Source organism: Corvus brachyrhynchos, unplaced genomic scaffold (assembly GCF_000691975.1).
Source record: "Corvus brachyrhynchos isolate BGI_N302 unplaced genomic scaffold, ASM69197v1 scaffold26, whole genome shotgun sequence".
In the NCBI taxonomy this organism is placed as follows: domain Eukaryota; kingdom Metazoa; phylum Chordata; class Aves; order Passeriformes; family Corvidae; genus Corvus; species Corvus brachyrhynchos.
Window position 1 is genome coordinate 1,030,769 of NW_008239324.1, and position 17,097 is coordinate 1,047,865.

Genomic DNA, 17,097 nt, shown 5'->3' on the forward strand with positions numbered 1-17,097 from the left:
CCTCCCCTTCGCCCCCATGGCCACCAAAATCGACAAGGAGGCGTGCAGGGAGGCGTACAACCTCGTCAGGGACGATGCCACCGAGGTGAACTGGTAGGTGACCGCCGGCATCCCCCCGGACGGGCAGCGGTGCGATGGGATTCCCCGTCCTCTCTGCGCGCTTCCCAAAGGGGGACTTCTACAGACCTTGTCCCCTTCTCCTCTCCCCCTCTTCCGAAAGGATGGGGTTTTTTTCAGTCTATTGTTCCCCATCTCCTCCTTTCCCTTCCTAAAGACTGTGACTGTTAAATGTATTCTTCGCCTTCCCTTCCCCCATTCCTAAGGCTGACTTTTAGATGTGTTATTCCCCTTGCCTTTCCCGCATCCCGAAAGGTGACTTTTAACTGTATTATTCCCTTTGTCTTTTCCCTCCCCGAAGGGTGACTTTTAAGTACAATGGCTCTACAATCGTCCCTGGAGACCAAGGGGTAGACTATGAAACCTTCAAAAGGAAGTGCACAGGTAAGCTCCGTCTCCGTCGCTTTGGCCCCTTTCCGCCCTTCCTGCTGCCCGGTGCGAGGGGGAAAGGATGGGAGGAAGCTTGGGGGGACTGGGATTAGTGCTGCTGCTTCCCCGTGCCTGCCCTGCCCTGCGGGGTCGCGTTTTCAGCTCCACAGAGTGCAACTGCCTCAAGTCCATAGTCCAGCGGGTCCTTTGTCTCACCCTTAGACTTAAGACCGTTCCGGCTCCTTCTCCCCTCTTTGCACAATCTTTCACTGCTTCTCGGCTATAAACCCGATAAAACCTTGATAAGCAACGGTCGCCTTGTTTGGCAATGCAATTTCAGGGCAAAACCGACTCAATTTTTGTGGCTAGAAAGATGCGGTCTTACAGATCACTGGGAATGAAATACTTCTAAAATTCTTTTGAAAATCGCAGCACTAAAGTAACTGCAGTTGGAAGGCTTGGGGGGATTTTTTAAGAACGTGAAACCTGAGCGGAGGGTGGTCATTGCAAAGCTGGGCTCGAACAATACCGCCCTGCGAACAATCGCGGAGGTGGCGTTGCACAACCGCAACTGTTGCGGCTCCAGGTTTAAACGTGGCAGTCGATTGTTGAGCTGCCGGCTGCGGAACATTCCGGGCAGGAACAAAGCCTGGGGAAAACAGGAATAAACTGAGGAGTTTAACTTCGTCTGGTCGTGACTTTTGATGAGTTTCACAAAAGCGGGTTTTGATTTTTATCTCGGTTTTCCTCCTGTTTTGGCTGCTTTTGGTTAACAATGTCACCAAGTGATGTGAGACACGGAGCATTTTTGATTAATACTGGATTATAACAAAGTCTTCCTCGCTCAGCCAGTTACTGTACAATCAAGTGCTATGGTTCACCTGTATTTTTAGAATGATGTGTCTGAACTGTGCAGGAATCGTGCATTGAGCAGTCTCTGCCCTCTCAGGGTGGGGCAGTTCCCGGGGATACCTCCGGCAGTCCCGTGGCTGTGGAAACAGCAGTGCCTGCCCGTGGGGCTGTGAGTCCCGGGGCTTGGCTGTGCTTTATTGAGTGGAAGGGGAGAACTTCCAGGAACGTAACTGAGGGCGGGACAGGTCTGATCAATCATAGGAGAAGAGTGTATTTTAGTCCTTGGAAAGGAGCCATGAAATGAAGATGGTTTAGGCTGCCCTGCTACGATGTTGGCAGTGGGGTCTTACTGAGATTAACACAGCTGCATCATTTCCAGCTGTTCTGGAGAACCTGCAGGGAAAATTCTCAAAACTAAGAGAGGAAAACTCCTGTTGTAGTTGGTGTCAGGAGAGATGGTCACTGCACTGCAGGAACTCCTTCCCACTCAACTCTTTTTGGTGGGCAACAGAAGGGAAAAAGCAATTACCTGGAATCCAGGGAATCCCAGGGCTCAGCACTTTGGAAGTTCATGGCAGTGATTAATTGTTCCCTTGGGAGGTCAGTGACTTCGGGATCCAAGTGCCACGTTCTCTGTCTCCTCTCCTGGCCAACATAACTGAGCATCTCCAGTGTCTCCAGACACCTGAGGCTTGCAGGGGAGCCTTCCCCATTTATTTTTCTCTCCTTATCTTTATACAGTCTATGTCTTTCTTTTTGTCTGAGCTGATTTTCAATGTTTTTTTCTGGATGGCACCCCCTTAAGAACTTCCTCTCCTCCATTCTGTGGCAAAGGGAATCCTTTTAGAAGTGGCTGAGCAGGCAGAGGGGCTTGCAGGCACTGGTTGGGCTGGCTAGGATGAGGATAACAGCTGATGGAGGCACACACTGCACTCTGGAGTGCGGCCACATTTGTGTTCTTGCCGTCGCTGGCACGGGCCAAACCCGTTTATAAACAGGGTGTTCAAACCAAGCTGGCCCCAAGACAGAAAAAACAGGAAATTTTCTGTATTTTAGAAATAATCTCGGTAAGGGAAGAGTTAAATACAGGGCACTTGTGGGGTAGGCTGTGGCCTATTGTTAGCCTCTAATGGGGAGCTAAATCCCTTAGAGCCGCTCCATTGCTCCCTTTTCCTGTTCCTTCTTTCCCTTTCCCTTGGCATGCACCTGGTGAGGGCTGTTCTCTGGCAGACCAGGGCCAAGAAACTGTCCTCAAAACCACCTCTGGAGCACAGCTGTTAGAGGCTTAAAAAAAAAAGCAAACTAAGGTGCCTGGTCCTTGGCTGAACGCTAGAAAGGCTCTTCCTCCACCCGCGAATTAGGGTGCAGCAGCTGGGGAAGGAAGAGATGCAAGTTTTGGAGCCTCCATCTGTGCAGAAAACCTTCACCTGGCCCGCTAGACATAGTCAGGAATCAAACCTTGTACCAGCAGTGAAGTTGGAGCTTTCCTTCCCATCTGGAAGGAAGTCGAAGTAAAGTTGGTTGGAATATTTCTACTGAAATGAAGTCACTAAAGAAGAGTAGCAAGGGATGGGAAAAGCTGCTAAATATTATTCCTTCCTGTTGCTACATCTCTTTCCTCCTGATCTCTTCCATCTCCTTTTACATTTCACTGGAGGGGAGAAGAGCTGCTATCAATGCAAACAGCTTCAGAAAATGTGATTAAAAATTTAAAAAACCCTGCTATCAGAATAAACTTCCTTGTTTTGAATTCCTATTGTGTGAGAAAAACTGCTCTGAAAGCCACAAAGTGCTGCAGCTGCCTCTGGTAGAAGCTGAGCATCATTTGGTGGTTGAAGGTGAGAGCCGGAGCTGGGATTGCAAATCTCAGAGGGCGAAGAGTCACTGCCAGAGCTCGCTCTGTTCCACTTCCTGCACCAGCCATTTCAGCGGCATTCTGAGCTGCAAACATCTGCGCCCCCCTTTCGTTAAGAACCATTCTTATTAAAAGCACCTTCGTGCACATTGCTCCCCTCCCGGGCATCGGGTGGCAGCACGGGCGGGGTCACTGTGTGCTCATTCCAGTGGCAAGGGCTTTTCTACCAGTTTGGAAGGCATTTGCCTGTGGTGGATGTCCTGCCTCGTGCAGTGGCAGAGGCTGGGGGGGCTGGAAGGGGCTGTTGGTAACAGGGCTGTATTTTTGCTTTTTTCCCCCCATCCATAACCCTTTCCATGCCCAGCCCATCACTGACTTTGCAAACCTCCTCGGGGAACCAGCGTGGTTGGGGACAAAGGGAAAGGAGAGAAACTGAAATTGCTTCTTTTTAGAGGAAGCAGCAGTTCAGGGAGGGCTGTGTCGGAAACCAGCTCTGCACACCTCCAGCCCCACTCTGGGGCTGCTGGAGGGGCACATGTGACAGAGGTGCTGAGCTGGGGCACTGAGGCCCACGCCCTGAGCCAGGAGCTGCTGCTGTCCCTGCTGTGGGGTCATTCCTCCACTGCTCTGCTCTCAGATACATGTCCCACATCAGACCTGCATCTTACAGATCCTGCTGGGGAGGCCTTTTCTCCCCAGGCTCTTCACTGAGCTTTGGGTAGGAGCAGAGAAGTTTAACACAGAGCATCATTAAACTACCACGGTTTCCCATCCCCCTGTTTGGGGACAGCAATTGCCACTCATAAAGGAAGGAAACATGGAAAAAAGAGCTTCCTCAGTGCCCTTTTGTTCAGGGTCCCGGGGTGATGCTGCAACACAGCCTGAACCCTGGACTTGTGCATGTCAGTCGCTATCGTGCTGGTGCTGTCAAGGTCTGTGTGTCACAAGACAACTCAAACACTGGCTGGGAGGAAGCAGACCCTGCTTTAGAGCCAGGCATTCATCTTCTCTGTCCTCCAGAGGCCAGCCCCACATGTGTGAGCACCTCTCCTCCAGCCTATCCCAAAGTAAAGCTGAGGAGGTCGGTTTAAGCCACTGGCACATCCTTGTATGATTAGGAGGTGGCTGCTGGTGGCTCTTCCTCTTGCAGCCCTGCCTAATGACCAATGTCCTGCCTGTGCTGGCCCTTGTCTGACCCAAAGAGTCTGGAGACCAAAGACATTTATTGTGTCAAGGTCATTAAACACTCAGTGTAGACACCCCCTGCGTCTTCTGGTTGAGGACTGTTTTGCTTGGGCTTAACAGCACAGATTACCTCTGCATTAAACAAGGACTTAATTCAAGGCTTCTGATCCATTTTACTTCCCAGTTCCAGCTCTTGCCTCTGCAGATGGCCTGCCTCCAGAGGAAGCATTAATTTGGTGGTCAGTACTACGTGCCATCAGTACACTTTGAAAAAAGCAGCTGAGCTGGTGCGTTCGAAGCCAGAAACAGATAAGAGTTGAAAGTTATTGTATAGAAGGATGTGAAAGCTCTTAGGATTTTTTTTTTTTTATGTTTTTAATTTCAAAGTCTTAGAACTGGTGATGCTGTTGCTGAGAAGAGTGGAATGAGTTACAACAGAAATGACATCCTGGGAAGCTTCTGTGTGTGCCAGTTGTACCTGACTGCCCTGGACATTGCCTCAGTGTCTGTGTTAGGAAGCAGCAGAGCATCACATTGGCTCTGTCTGTGGTTTAATTTCATTTTTTTTAGTGTGTATTCTGCCATTAAGCAGTAGAGTGGTCAGAAGACTGGATTCCCCCCCCCGGCCCCCCATACCATATGTGAACAGCTGTTTTCAATGCATCTCTGACAAAAGAAATAATGAGCCTTTTATTTGGAAAGCCCCAGTCCAGATAAATAATTGCAATGACGGCATGAAATGGGATAGTTATTCATGTGTCTGAAAAGATCAGACCAAAACCACACTGGGCATTCAGCAGCAGGAAGAACAGAAAATTTTTGGTCTGAAATAAATACCCTATAAAATCATTTGGGGTTGACATAAAATATTAGAAAATAGAAATAGAATCGGCTCCTAATAAAAATACAAGGTTTTTTGGGATTTAGATCAATTGTCCCATAAAGCCTGAGCTGCACATTAAAAAAGTAGGAGCTGTGAGTTGAGAGATCACCAAGGTTACATTGGCACCTCAGGTTGCAGGAAAGATTTGTAAAAACACACGAGGACATATAATGAGATAGGTGCTTATCTGCATTTGGCTGCATCTTAAGTTGCTAAAATGGGCCTTGTAAATTACTCTCCTACTGCTTTTGTTTTTCCTCTTCCATGTTCATCTCTCCTGCTTTCCCTTACTGGCTATTTAAAGGAAGACCTGGGGCCATGGGTGGCTTATGGAATTTGTCACCCTGCCCCTGTGCCCTCCCTGCCTGTGTGAACGTGCTCTTGGAAGGGTCACAGCGATCTCCTGGCTGCCAGCTGGAGCCCAGGCTTAGCCTGGCCCTGGCTATGGACAGGGTGTGGGCTTAGGGAATATTCTCACCGATTTTTGTGGGAGTAACTCATCAAGTCAAGGTCTGCAGTGATGGTAACTCTTTGGTTTTGTGATGTTTAATTAAAATGTCATGTCTGTGGGTCTGCCTCTGCCATCCCATGGGAGGCACAGGAGCAGGGAAAGAAGAGCTCTGTACCCTTTGCCTGCCTTTTGTTTTGGGCCTGTCTGGACACCCAACACCACCATTCCTTCCTTCAGGGAGGAGCTGGATCTCCTTTTGCTCCCACTCTGCCTTCCAGTGTACACCCAGGTCAGGAGAGAAACCATGACTGTCACTGGGGTAGCAGCAACCCCCTGCTGGCTTCACTGGACCAGAGAAGCCCCTGTGGGGTCATTTTCCCTGTCCATTTGTGTCCCTGCACTTACATCAGCCACCCTGTGTTACTTGGAGAAGGTTTGGTGCCACAGCAAAGCCCTTGGTGGCCCTGGGGTCAGACACGTCTGAGATGATTTAATGAACACATCAGGGTACAGCAAGGCAGCACTGCACAAGATCTGTGGGCTTAGCACGGGGTTTAAGAGGAAAAAACAGTGTAGGAAGAGGTAGGGAACGTTTGTGTCTGCACCTGTAGCCACGTGACCACAGGGCTGACTGAAGAGGTGGAAAATTGACAAATTAATCTAAAATTAATCCAATTGAAGTAAACAAATTCAATCCTCATGGAACCCGTCATGCACTGAAGTAATTCACTGTTGGACAGAAGACAAAAGCAGGTCAGTCCATCACCTGCCTTGCTGCAGGTGACCTTGATTCAGCAGGCAGGTGAAGCTGGGAGCAGTGTTTCCATCGTGGCACATCTCTGGCTTGGCCATTCAGAGCCCTCAGCCTGAGAACCGTGATGCTCTGCCAGTGTATTTCTTTCCTGCAGCTATTATCTTTTGCTGATGAGTCACTGCATTTGAATCTAACGGGGAATTTTTCAGCACAGCTGAACCAAAGCACTTGAGTGGATGTAGAAAAAAGGAAGGATACCATGAAGGAAATCTCCGTAGTTTGGCATCAAGCTTTGCTGACAGCCAAGGGCAGCTTAATCAGAGTATTTGGAAAATCCTGCCTTACTGATAAATAAAGAGTTTGGAGAGAAATACTGAGTGATGCTCGTTGAGGCATTCATTGTGCTGCTCGTTGTTTGTCCAGCCATTGTGAAAGGAGTCGTGGTATTAATTGAGTTAACATTGTTAATTTCTGCTGTTTGGATCTTGTGAGATCTCAAATAAAGCTGCTATTTCTGTTCCCCCCAGATCTGGTATTTGCTTCTCTCTGCCCTGAAATGCATGGCTCAGTGGCCAGGAAGGGGGTTCTAGGCAGGATTTCCTCTTTCAGGGGAAATCTAGGCTGTCTCTCTCTGATTCGTTCTGCTCCCCTCACTCCCAGCAAATTCCTAAAACCACCGCGAGTGGTTGTGCGTGAGAAGGGAGTGGCGGATGTTAATGCCTTGAGATTTCCCGGGGAATTGGCACTGATGGCATTGATGACTTCCAGCGTGGGGACTTGATGTGGCAGGGTAGAACTGATTAACTGTGAAAGAGGAAATCTGGGAGCATGAAAGAACTCGTGTTTTATCCCCTTATCACTCTGAACATGCTTCAGACTAATTGTGAAACTCAGCCACTTCTGCTCAGGGATTTTGACCTGCAGTTGGAGAGGCTTATACCCAGGCTGAGCTAGTGCTAAAAACCTCTCCATCCATCCCTGATGCCCTTCTAGAAACAGAGACATGTTAATTGCTCAGGGCTCCAATCCACATTCCCTCTTGCCTTTGTGTGCAGCTGCTGAAACGCTGCCGCGATTCACACACGGCACAGCGACTTAAGGCATCGCGTTTGTGCTAAATACACTGGGCTGAAGACTGTGGCAGCTGAAGAGCCTGTTCTGCCTTCAGTGGGGATACAAACTCCATGAGGAGACGGGAGGAGATGGGACCCAGCTGGGGTGTGACCCCTTCAAGCCCCCACAAGTGAAGCAGCCCCAGGAAATTCTGCCCAAGAGGTGACTCAGAGCCCCAGTCCAACCTCAGGTGCTCATTAAACTTACTGGGACTGAACGTGGTGAAGTAAGAGTTGCTCATACTCGGGTGATCTCATGGGTAAAAGCTGGAATTGCTGGATTTGGCTCTCTTTAGTGTCATAGAGCTGCTTTCAACCAGGATGGGCAAGCACTGAAAGTTCTGCTGAGAAGCAAATCCTGCTGCTGCCAGTGAGCTGTGGGTTCATGTAAAATGGGAGTTATTCTGACAGATAAATTCATAGAATCCCAGAATGATTTGTGTTGGAAGGGGCCTCAAAGATCATGTTGTTCCACTCCCCCTGCCATGGATAGGGACAACTTCCACTATCCCAGGTTGCTCCAAGCCCCATCCAACCTGGCCTTGGACACTCCCAGGGATGGGGCATCCCTGGAACTTCCTCTCTGTGCTGCTATGAAAAAGCACTGTTTTTTTCACGTTCATTATCTTTTTCCATTCTCTTTATTATAAAGGGGCATATTCCAGCCTTCAGGCTCTGTAACAGCCTTTGGTAGAAGGGGCAGGGATGAAAACCCCACAGGCTCAAGGTGGGAAGGGCAGTGACACCAGTACAGCGCAGGACGTCCCAGCACTTGATGACATTAAAGTGCCTTCCAGCACCCTTCCCAGAGGAGCCACAGAACAATTCTGGGCAGAGCGTGGCCTCCTTTGCTGTGGGAGCTGGGGAAGCAAGGCTTGTTCCTGGATCTGTTAATTGTAACCTTAGAGGATTTACTGTCTCGTTTCACCTTGGGTATTTCCTGGCTGTCGCTTCATTTATGGTTCTAATCAATCTTGGGAAGAGGATTTGCTGTCAGAAACAGGAGTCTCCACGTGAGTTTCCTACACTCCCCAGTAGCAGGGTAACAGAGAGAAGTTTGGTTTGCCTGCGCTGTTGATACACGACTCTTTCTCTCCTTCCAAAGATCCATCTGGGTTTTCCCTCTGAATAAGAGCTTTCTCTTTGTTTCTATTTTGAAATCCTCAGAGGAGTTTGTTTTAAACACTGTACTGGCTCACACACACCCCTCTACATCCATTTTCTGGTTTGCCCAGTATTTCTCTGTCAACGACAAAAAAAAGAACAGAGAGAACAAAACAGGAAGAGCAGAGATGGATTTTTTTTTCAGACTTAAAAAAGTCTTTTATCGAGGGGAATTTGTCTTTGTTCATACTTTGGCAAATCAAAGTGTTAAAGAAGCTCTGAGATACGTCAGCTTGCAGAGAATATCCCAATTTTTTGTTTTTTTAAACACTGATTTCTAGCAGCTTATTTCCTGTGGATGAGCAATCCAGAGCTGCTTCTCCCCTGTCTCCAGAGCTCCTGTCCTGGCTGCTCAAGGAGCGTGCTGGGGATGTTGGCAGTCATTCCTGCACCTGGAGCCTACATTTTCACCTGGCAATTAGTCAACCCAGCAAATCCCTCCAAGGCATGTTGAACTGGTCACAACAAGTGTACCAGGATTACCAGGAGTCGTCTCAAACAGCAGGTTTGTTCTTCTGGTTTGAGTCACCTCCTCTAAAAGGCCTCGAATGTCCTCTGAGAGATGAAGAAGCCATGATTAAGAATATTCCACAATTGCACAAGTGTCCATCTGCTCTGCTTTCTGCCACTCCTGGTGGAAGACTCCAGCATCCCTTGGAGCCTGGGGATGCAGGGGGATGGTGCCCCTGATCAGGAAGGCTTCCAACTGCCTGGATCCATGAGTCACCAGGAGATGGAGGAAGGAACTGTTTGAGATAAGAGTCTGCAAGGTTGTCACACATATGGCCAGGCTAAATTAGTCTGGTGTGGTGTAGCACAAGCCAGCTGTGAGACAAAGATCAGCACAGTTCGAAAATCCAGGACTTTTCTCTCCAGGGCTTTGGAAGGAGTAGAAAACTACACCTGGACAATTGTAGATTTTTCTTTTGTTCCTTCTTCTCCCCTCCTTCTTGTAAACTCATACTCCAAGTGAGCCAGAATGTTACTGAATGGAAGGAGGGGGAAGGATCAGACTTGCACAGTGGCCAGTTTCTGGTAATGTTATCAAATGTGCCTCTAATCCTGCTATTCTGTAAGAAAGAGATGCCAGGAAATCACTTTCTTCCCTTCTTCACCAGACCTGCAGATGAACCATTTGGCTGAATGTGTAACTGGGGTTCGCTCTGTGCTCTTGACCTGCCTGCTGGCTGTGTTTTAGCCATTTCCACTGTGCTGTGGGGTGTCCAGCACAGCCAGCTTCCTCCCAGTAACTCAGAGAACCCAGAAGAGGCAGAGCTAACCCAGGCAAAGCACACCTTGTAAGCACAGGGCACATGAGCAGAGCCCCTGTACTGCCCCCTGATTCCCAAATGCTGGCATTGAAACACAGGATCAGCACCTGGCCTTGGTGTGTGAGAGCAATAGGCTCACCCAGGAAAACGGGAAGGCAGGGATGTTCCTGGTTTGAATCACTGTATCCCTTTTTGCCTCTGCAGATGATGTGCGATTGTTCGGCTTTGTCCGATTCACCACCGGCGATGCCATGAGTAAGAGAGTCAAGTTTGCCCTCATCACCTGGATTGGAGAGGATGTCAGCGGCCTGCAGAGAGCCAAAACTGGGACTGACAAGACTCTGGTCAAGGAAGTAGTACAGGTAACCTCTTCCTTCTTCTCTTAACCACCAGCTCGCATCACTGTTTTCTGTACAGACACCAGCAGGAGGGAGAGAGGGGGAAGGATTGGATCATCCTCCAACTTAGGAGTTAATCCTTTAAAAAGAAGACAGTTTCCTATTGCCTGTCTTCCTCCTAGGAAGGCTTAACATCTGCCCTTTGAGCACTCAGGCGTAAAGAAGCACCTTTTGAGCTTAAGGCTGCCTTAGCTATTTCACGAGGAGGGAATTCATGCACTCCCCTCCCTGTCACCACTAAGATGTCTCCCATCCCCTTCCTCGATATGGAAATAATACAATGTTGAATGATCCAGAGCAGTATTAAGTTAAGCAGGTAAAATTAAACAGGAAAACCCACACCCTTGTTTAAACTTCTCTGGAGGCCTTTTGTCTCTGCACGGTGAATTCCTGGAGCTAATCACCCAGAGTCTGAAGTCCCTATTGTACCAATTAACTAACAGCTCTTAATAGCTAACTAGATGTGAACTGGCTTTGTTCGGCCCTGGGCGTAGCAGGGGAAAGAGAAATGTGCTCAGTGCAAGTGAGAACGAACAACAGCCAGGAGAGAAGTGACTCGTGGGGGGCTGCACAGAAGCACAGCTGAAACCTGGCTGTGATGGAGAGGATGCTGATGTTAGGAATGCTTTTTCTGGAGAAGTATTTAAAGCAAGATTAGCTCTTCCAACTAAACATAGAACCGGCTTGCCAGAGCCTGAGAAATGGTCTTGTTTATGCTCTTGGAGAAGGGGCTGATGATTAAATTAATCTCTCTCAGTAACTGAGCTCTTGCCTGTGTAAAGAAATCTCCCAACAGGACACTATGAAGGGTAAGAATAAAGCCCCTCTCAACTCTTTGGAAGTTTATATGATACAAAATATTACATTTAGATAAGAAGAATGAAGAAGATAATGCATCCCTGCCCTTCCATACGATAAGATCTGGTGCTAAATGTTTCAGAATGACAACGACTCACAGGGGGTCTGTTCTCCAAAGAAAGTTCCAGAATGACACCTGAGAGATAGGAAAGCAAGGTTCTGCTCATGGGAAGCAGCTGAAACTGTGTAATTGTAGCCGAAGATGAAATTACAGAGTACTAATGAATGACTCTTATATGAGTCACTAAGCCCAAGATTTTCTTAAAACTCTGTTTAGACAATGTATTCCTGTTGAGTTGAATAGCATTCCTGAGCACTGTGCTCAGATCTGTCCCTCGGGTCTGTTCCATATAATTTGCAATTTCACTTGTTTCATCTTTGATTAGTAGTCTGTACAAGTTAATAATCTGGTGAAGCATTAGCCATTCTTGGCTGTTACTTAAAAGCTTTCATATTCCAATTAGCTTGTGCTAAGATACAAAAACAATACAACTGGTGCTCGATACACTTTTACTGAGCAGCCTTGTCTACAAGCCCCTGCACAGCATTTCTGAGTGTCATGGCAATGGTCATCTGCTCTCCAGAAGAAATTATCTTGACAAGTACTTTGAATAACTCTTGATATGCAACTGAATCCCTCTGAGTGGAGTGAGATAAAAGCAGAACTATTTTCTTCTTTTTATGCCTGTGACCTTGCAGATAATCTGTCAAAATAAACAAGGACAAGAAAGTCCAACTGAAATTTAATAGAGGGAATTTATCCCAGAGCTATTTCACTCGTAGTAGTTCTCTTGGCCCTCAGATACATTCTCAGTCTTCAGTTTTTTACACTTTTTTGAGATGTGAGTTATACATAAAAAATACACTTTTTTTTTTTTTGTAATGATAAACTACAAATCTGAGTCAGTGTTGGTTCATCATTTGGAATAAGGAGTACCCTAAGGTGGCAGTTTTTTGGTCTGCAAACCCTGAAGGGGATGTAGGTGCAGTTGGCTCTGTGCAGGGCCCACAGGTGCCCTCACCCTGGGAAAGGGTGGCACAAGGAGGCTTTTTGTACAGCTTTGATTTTATGACCTTCACAAGGGATAGGTTGGGACTCCAGAAGAGCAGCTCTTCATTCTGGGAAGCCGTCAGCAAAACCTGAAGGGCCCTCACTATCTTGTACTATTTGCCAAAGCAACCGTGGGTCTTTATTAAAGACCAAAGCGTGAGGGGATTCCTGTTTTGTATCCTGGGCTGTGCTGTGCTGATGAGCTGGGGCTGAGCTCTGCTCAGAGCTGAACAAACACCAATAAATGTTGCTGTTCCTGTGAGACAGAGTGAAAGTCAGCTCAGGCACCGCCTGCCAGCACAACCCACCATGGGGCAGCCCTGGGATAAAGAGTGTTCCCACACAGGGATCATTATGGGCTCCTAGAAGCACCTGCCATAAGGAAAACACAAGGGATATTAACTGGTGAAGAGTAGATTATGGGCTGTGAACAAAGGGATGAACTATTACAAAGCAGAGAGAGGAACTGGGTTGCCCTGGCTTTTGTATTCCTGCCTTGGAAGGGGGAGCAGGTGCTGTGAAATCCATAGGGAGGTGGCTGGGGAAGCAGTGCTCATAGTAAGTGCAGGAGGTTGCCAGAAAATCTCTCAGGAAGAAAGGACAATTGATTTTTAGCTGTAATAACTGTAAAATGACAGGGATGGATCTCATCTGCTGAAAATAGCTGTAGTTCTTCTGATCTGTACTAGATGAGAGCCAGGTCCTCTGGCCCTATTTGGACTTACCCTTATTACCTCTTTAATGTTGTTGGAAAATGGGTTTTGAGTTTATTGTATTTCTTTTGGATTGTAGAAAAATGCATTTAAGGAGCTATCAGGAGCTTTTTTTTTTCCCCCCCAGACATTTATTTTTCCATCCTTTCCTCCTTAACTCAGCTGGAAATCTTGGATCAAGCCTGCAGCCTGGTCCAAGTAGTTCAGCTGGGAGCAGATTAGAAGCGAGGCCAGGATGGGGAACAAGTGTTTGTCTTAAGGGTCTGCCTAAGTAGTCCTGTGTGAGGCTGCTGTGCAAATGGAGACAGGGAGCAGGGGATGCACTGTTCCATCTTTTATCCACTGGGCTTCTCTCCATGCCGAGGACAGACCTAATGGGGGAAGAAGTGGCACACAATTTCCCATTGCAGGCAGTTGCTTAAGATGTTTGGGAGATCGTTTCTGGGGTAGAGTCTAAACATGTCCCTAGAACAATCTAAACAACTGGGAAGTTCATGGAACAGTGACTTCTGCAAGGCTGCAGCAGGAGCAGCAGCAGCAGCCATGTGTCACCTGTGCACAGGGTGACCTGGCAGATGTGTACAGAGAGCCACCCCTGGGCACTGGTGGCCCCTGCACAGCTGCACTCTGGTCCCCAGACCCCACAGCAAGGATGAGCCCAGGCACAGGGGCTGGGGCACTGGGAGTGGCACCCGGTGCTGGAATGGGATGGTTTTAGTGTAAACACCAAAGAACTGGAGACAGGACTTGGTTTCCCTCTGAGTGTTGCTTCCTCTCTGTGAACTTGTTGCCCTCCATGACTGCATTTCCTACCAGGAGATTTTAACTCTTCCTTAGGCAGCATTGGGGTCTTTTTCCTGACAGGACAGAATTCATGTCCTGCAGGACTCTCTCAGCAAAGGGACTGCCCAACCTTTGCCAGTTTGTCTGATTTTCCATGGATTTTGACTCTCCTCTGTTTTCATCAGCACTCCTTCCCCCACAAAGTCATATGCTCTGTTATTTCCCTAATTCATATTCAGGGTAAAACAGCTCTGTTTCTGTGAGCAAATATTCATGGCATTTTATTCATCATTATTTTTGGTGAGGAATTCTTCTGGCTTTCATGATGTCAACAGCTCTACTGAGTTCCTGCTTTGCAGCTCATGGCCAGATCTTTTTTTGCTCACCTTTCCCTTTTCCTCTGAATTCCTCACTGCACTGCTGGTGTCTCATGCACCCACTGATGGGGTCCCTGTCCCTGATCTCGGGCCAGGCACCACACACAGAACTCCCCGTAGGTGCTTTGGTTTTTTCATATCAGTACAGAGTCCTGACCAGAAGATTAAATATCTGAATTAAATCAGAAGGTTTAATAGCTTTGTTAGAGGCAGTCAGGAAACCAAACTCACAGGGAATGGCTACGTCATGGTGGCTTTGAGAGTCTTACTCATGAGGGTGAGTGAGATCCTGCTGGGAAAGCAAACTAAATTCTCCTTTTTGACTGTTTTTCCTGCTCTGGTTTACTGTAATGACCATACCAAGTGGATGTGGATTTACAGGAACTCCTAGTCTAGAGAAGGGGGTCAGGATCAGCAGCTTCTCATCGCCCTGTGTCTGACACACAGGCTTGTGACTCTTCCAGTGGGATGAAGCAGAGATAGGGAGAATTTGCAGAGCAGCTGAAATGCAGTTCCCATTGCTGAGACAAGTGTTTGCCAGAGGTTTGGACTGGCTTCTCCCAGCGGCTGGAACTGGTCCATGTAAAATTGGCAGGGAGTAGATTTGAAGAGAGGGATTTTGCTGAGCTTGGAGTCTGACAGCTGAGTGCAGGAGCAGGTTTGCTGTAGGCCTGAGACTCAGACCATGCTGGAAAAGAAACCTGGGAGATGTCACCTCCTCTGTAGTGCATCTGCACTGAGGGTGAGATGACCAGTGGATGGGAGTGACAACATTAAGCACAGTGGAAATGAGGATTTGGAACATCAGCAGAAGCTGCTGCAAGCCCCACTAAAAATAAAATAAACAAAAAATGGCAAGAAGCTGCTCAACTACCTGGCACCATCTGTAGCTGCTAAGAACCCCAGTGTCTGTAGACTATACAAGGATTTTACTCCTGGCTTCAGGCTTCCCAAGCTGGGATTTGTACGGGCCTCTGCAGACCTTGTTTGGTACAATATCTGCACCACACACACTTTCCCTTGGACAGTTTGGGGAAATTTTATGGCCCATATGCTAAACATTCAGGGCTTGGGAGAGGAAGAAAATCTACTCCACCCTTTCCCCCCCCCCCCCTTTAAGCTGGCTGGAAGAGAGGGATTGAGCTTTCTGCACAAATTTTGTGCTTCCCAGGGAGGAATGCAGGTTCCTTTTTTGCTCCTGCGTAGTTGGAGCCCTTTCAGTCTGTACTGGTGTGGAGGTTGACACAGGGGATGGGGTTGCAAAATTGTGACTCTTTTCTGCTCAGGCACAAAGAGGAGCTCGTGCCAGAGAGGTGCACTGGGGAACCGTGGGTGAACCTCAGTATTTCTGTGTCCTGTTCAATGATTCGAGAGGCAAAGCAAAGAGATTGTGGTCACTGTTGTGTTGTGAGAGTGATAGAGACAAATGGCATCATTGTTTCTGTTATCTGTAGGCTGCTGGTGACTGGGGTGAAGACAAAGGCTAGAATTCACTGGCAGGGCTTACTGTGGTTGTAGAAGGCCCGGGGTTGGGGGGAGGAGAAGGGAAAAGGAAGTGGAGGATGTAAAATGAAGACACATGTCAGCAAATCAAGGGCCCGAGCATCAGAGTTATGTACTGTGTCTTAGGAGTTGCACCCTGAACAAAAGCTCGGCCCCAGAGAGCTCAGACAGTAAATTCAGAGTGATGAGGGAGGCTGTGGCTGGAGAAGGTCAAGCAGGGCGTTAAAATCAGAAGTTCCAGGCACCAAACTCACCAGAGGCATCTTCTCCCCTTGGGGCCAGGCTTGAGGAGACACCATGGTGGGTAAGAGCTGGTGTGAAGAACCAAGGAGGACCCTGAGAGAATGGAATAAAGCAGAGCTATTAATAGCAGTGACCCAGATTGCACTCTGAGGGTACAAATCTGGCACAAGAGGTGGCCCAGTCAGCTAAGAGGATATTTAAGAGTGGCTGGGAGAAGAACCTGTCTGTCCACTGCTAGGGGGGATACTGTTCAATCCTTGCAAGGTGTCTTGGTGGTGTTGATGTGAATTCGTGGCTGGTGGCCACAGATCATCACCCAGGAGACATCTGGGTAAGTGCCTAATTGAGAAGGCATCTGAGTAATTATATTTATTTTGTGGCACATATGATTAATTCTCCTCTGTTCGGGCATGAGTGCACTTGCAGTTCTAATTTCAGAATCAGCTGGATTCTGCAGAGTGGGCATTGAAAGGAACCCTCCCCACATTTATAAAATACACCCACTTTTCATGGAATCCCTCTCAGAAATGATTTTATGGGCCTGCCTCAGTTCTCACTAAAGCAGGGCAAAGACTCCCCCTGAAATCACGGAGTCCTGGATAATCTGCTTCCCGAGGTGAGGAAAATTCGTTAAACCTGGTAGCATAGAAAAGGAATTGAAAAGGCTCAGCTCAAACCGCACATAGGCAGCACACCTCAGCAAGCATCAAATAGCTGAAAATCCTTGGGTTGCTCTCAGCAAGAGCAGAGCTCTGCCCAGATCTCACCCTGGAGACCTGGAAGAGGGACACTTGTGAGCACAACTGAACCTGATGGTTTGGGCAGTTTTCCTCTTCATTCCCATCTCAAAAAAAAAAAAAAAAAAAGGTTTGTTTTTCCCTAAAAAGCAACGTCTTTCCCATTTTCCCTGGCCCCTGCCAAGCCGTGGATGAGTGCCTGTGCTGTCTGCACGGCCAGAAAACCCGACCATTGCGGGCAGTGGAGCAAACGGTGCCGTGCAGGGTTGGTATTTCTGAGCACTTTGTGTGGCTGCCCATCAGGCAGAGCAGAGCAGACAAGGCTTCTGGAGCTGCTCGGAGCTTCCTCCCCCGGCAGCGAGGATTTCCTGCGGTGTGAAACGGGATCAGCCGCGGCCCGGGGGACCGGCGGGGGGAGGGA

General features: G+C 48.1%; 1 protein-coding gene and 1 long non-coding RNA gene across 2 annotated transcripts in view; one reads left to right on the forward strand and one right to left on the reverse strand.

Annotated features, from left to right (window-relative positions):
- The first annotated feature begins 6 nt into the window (after window positions 1–6).
- The window catches only part of COTL1 (coactosin like F-actin binding protein 1), a 19,856-nt gene continuing 2,765 nt past the window's right edge, over window positions 7–17,097 (forward strand). Inside the window, exons 1-3 of the mRNA XM_008638686.2 lie at window positions 7–93; window positions 419–501; window positions 10,218–10,375. Coding sequence (XP_008636908.1) covers window positions 17–93; window positions 419–501; window positions 10,218–10,375 — 318 coding nt within the window. The 5' untranslated portion in view covers window positions 7–16. The remainder of the gene's footprint in view (window positions 94–418; window positions 502–10,217; window positions 10,376–17,097) is intronic.
- The window catches only part of LOC108448348, a 15,187-nt gene continuing 14,037 nt past the window's right edge, over window positions 15,948–17,097 (reverse strand). Inside the window, exon 3 of the long non-coding RNA XR_001864230.1 lies at window positions 15,948–16,032. This is a non-coding gene — a long non-coding RNA (uncharacterized LOC108448348). The remainder of the gene's footprint in view (window positions 16,033–17,097) is intronic.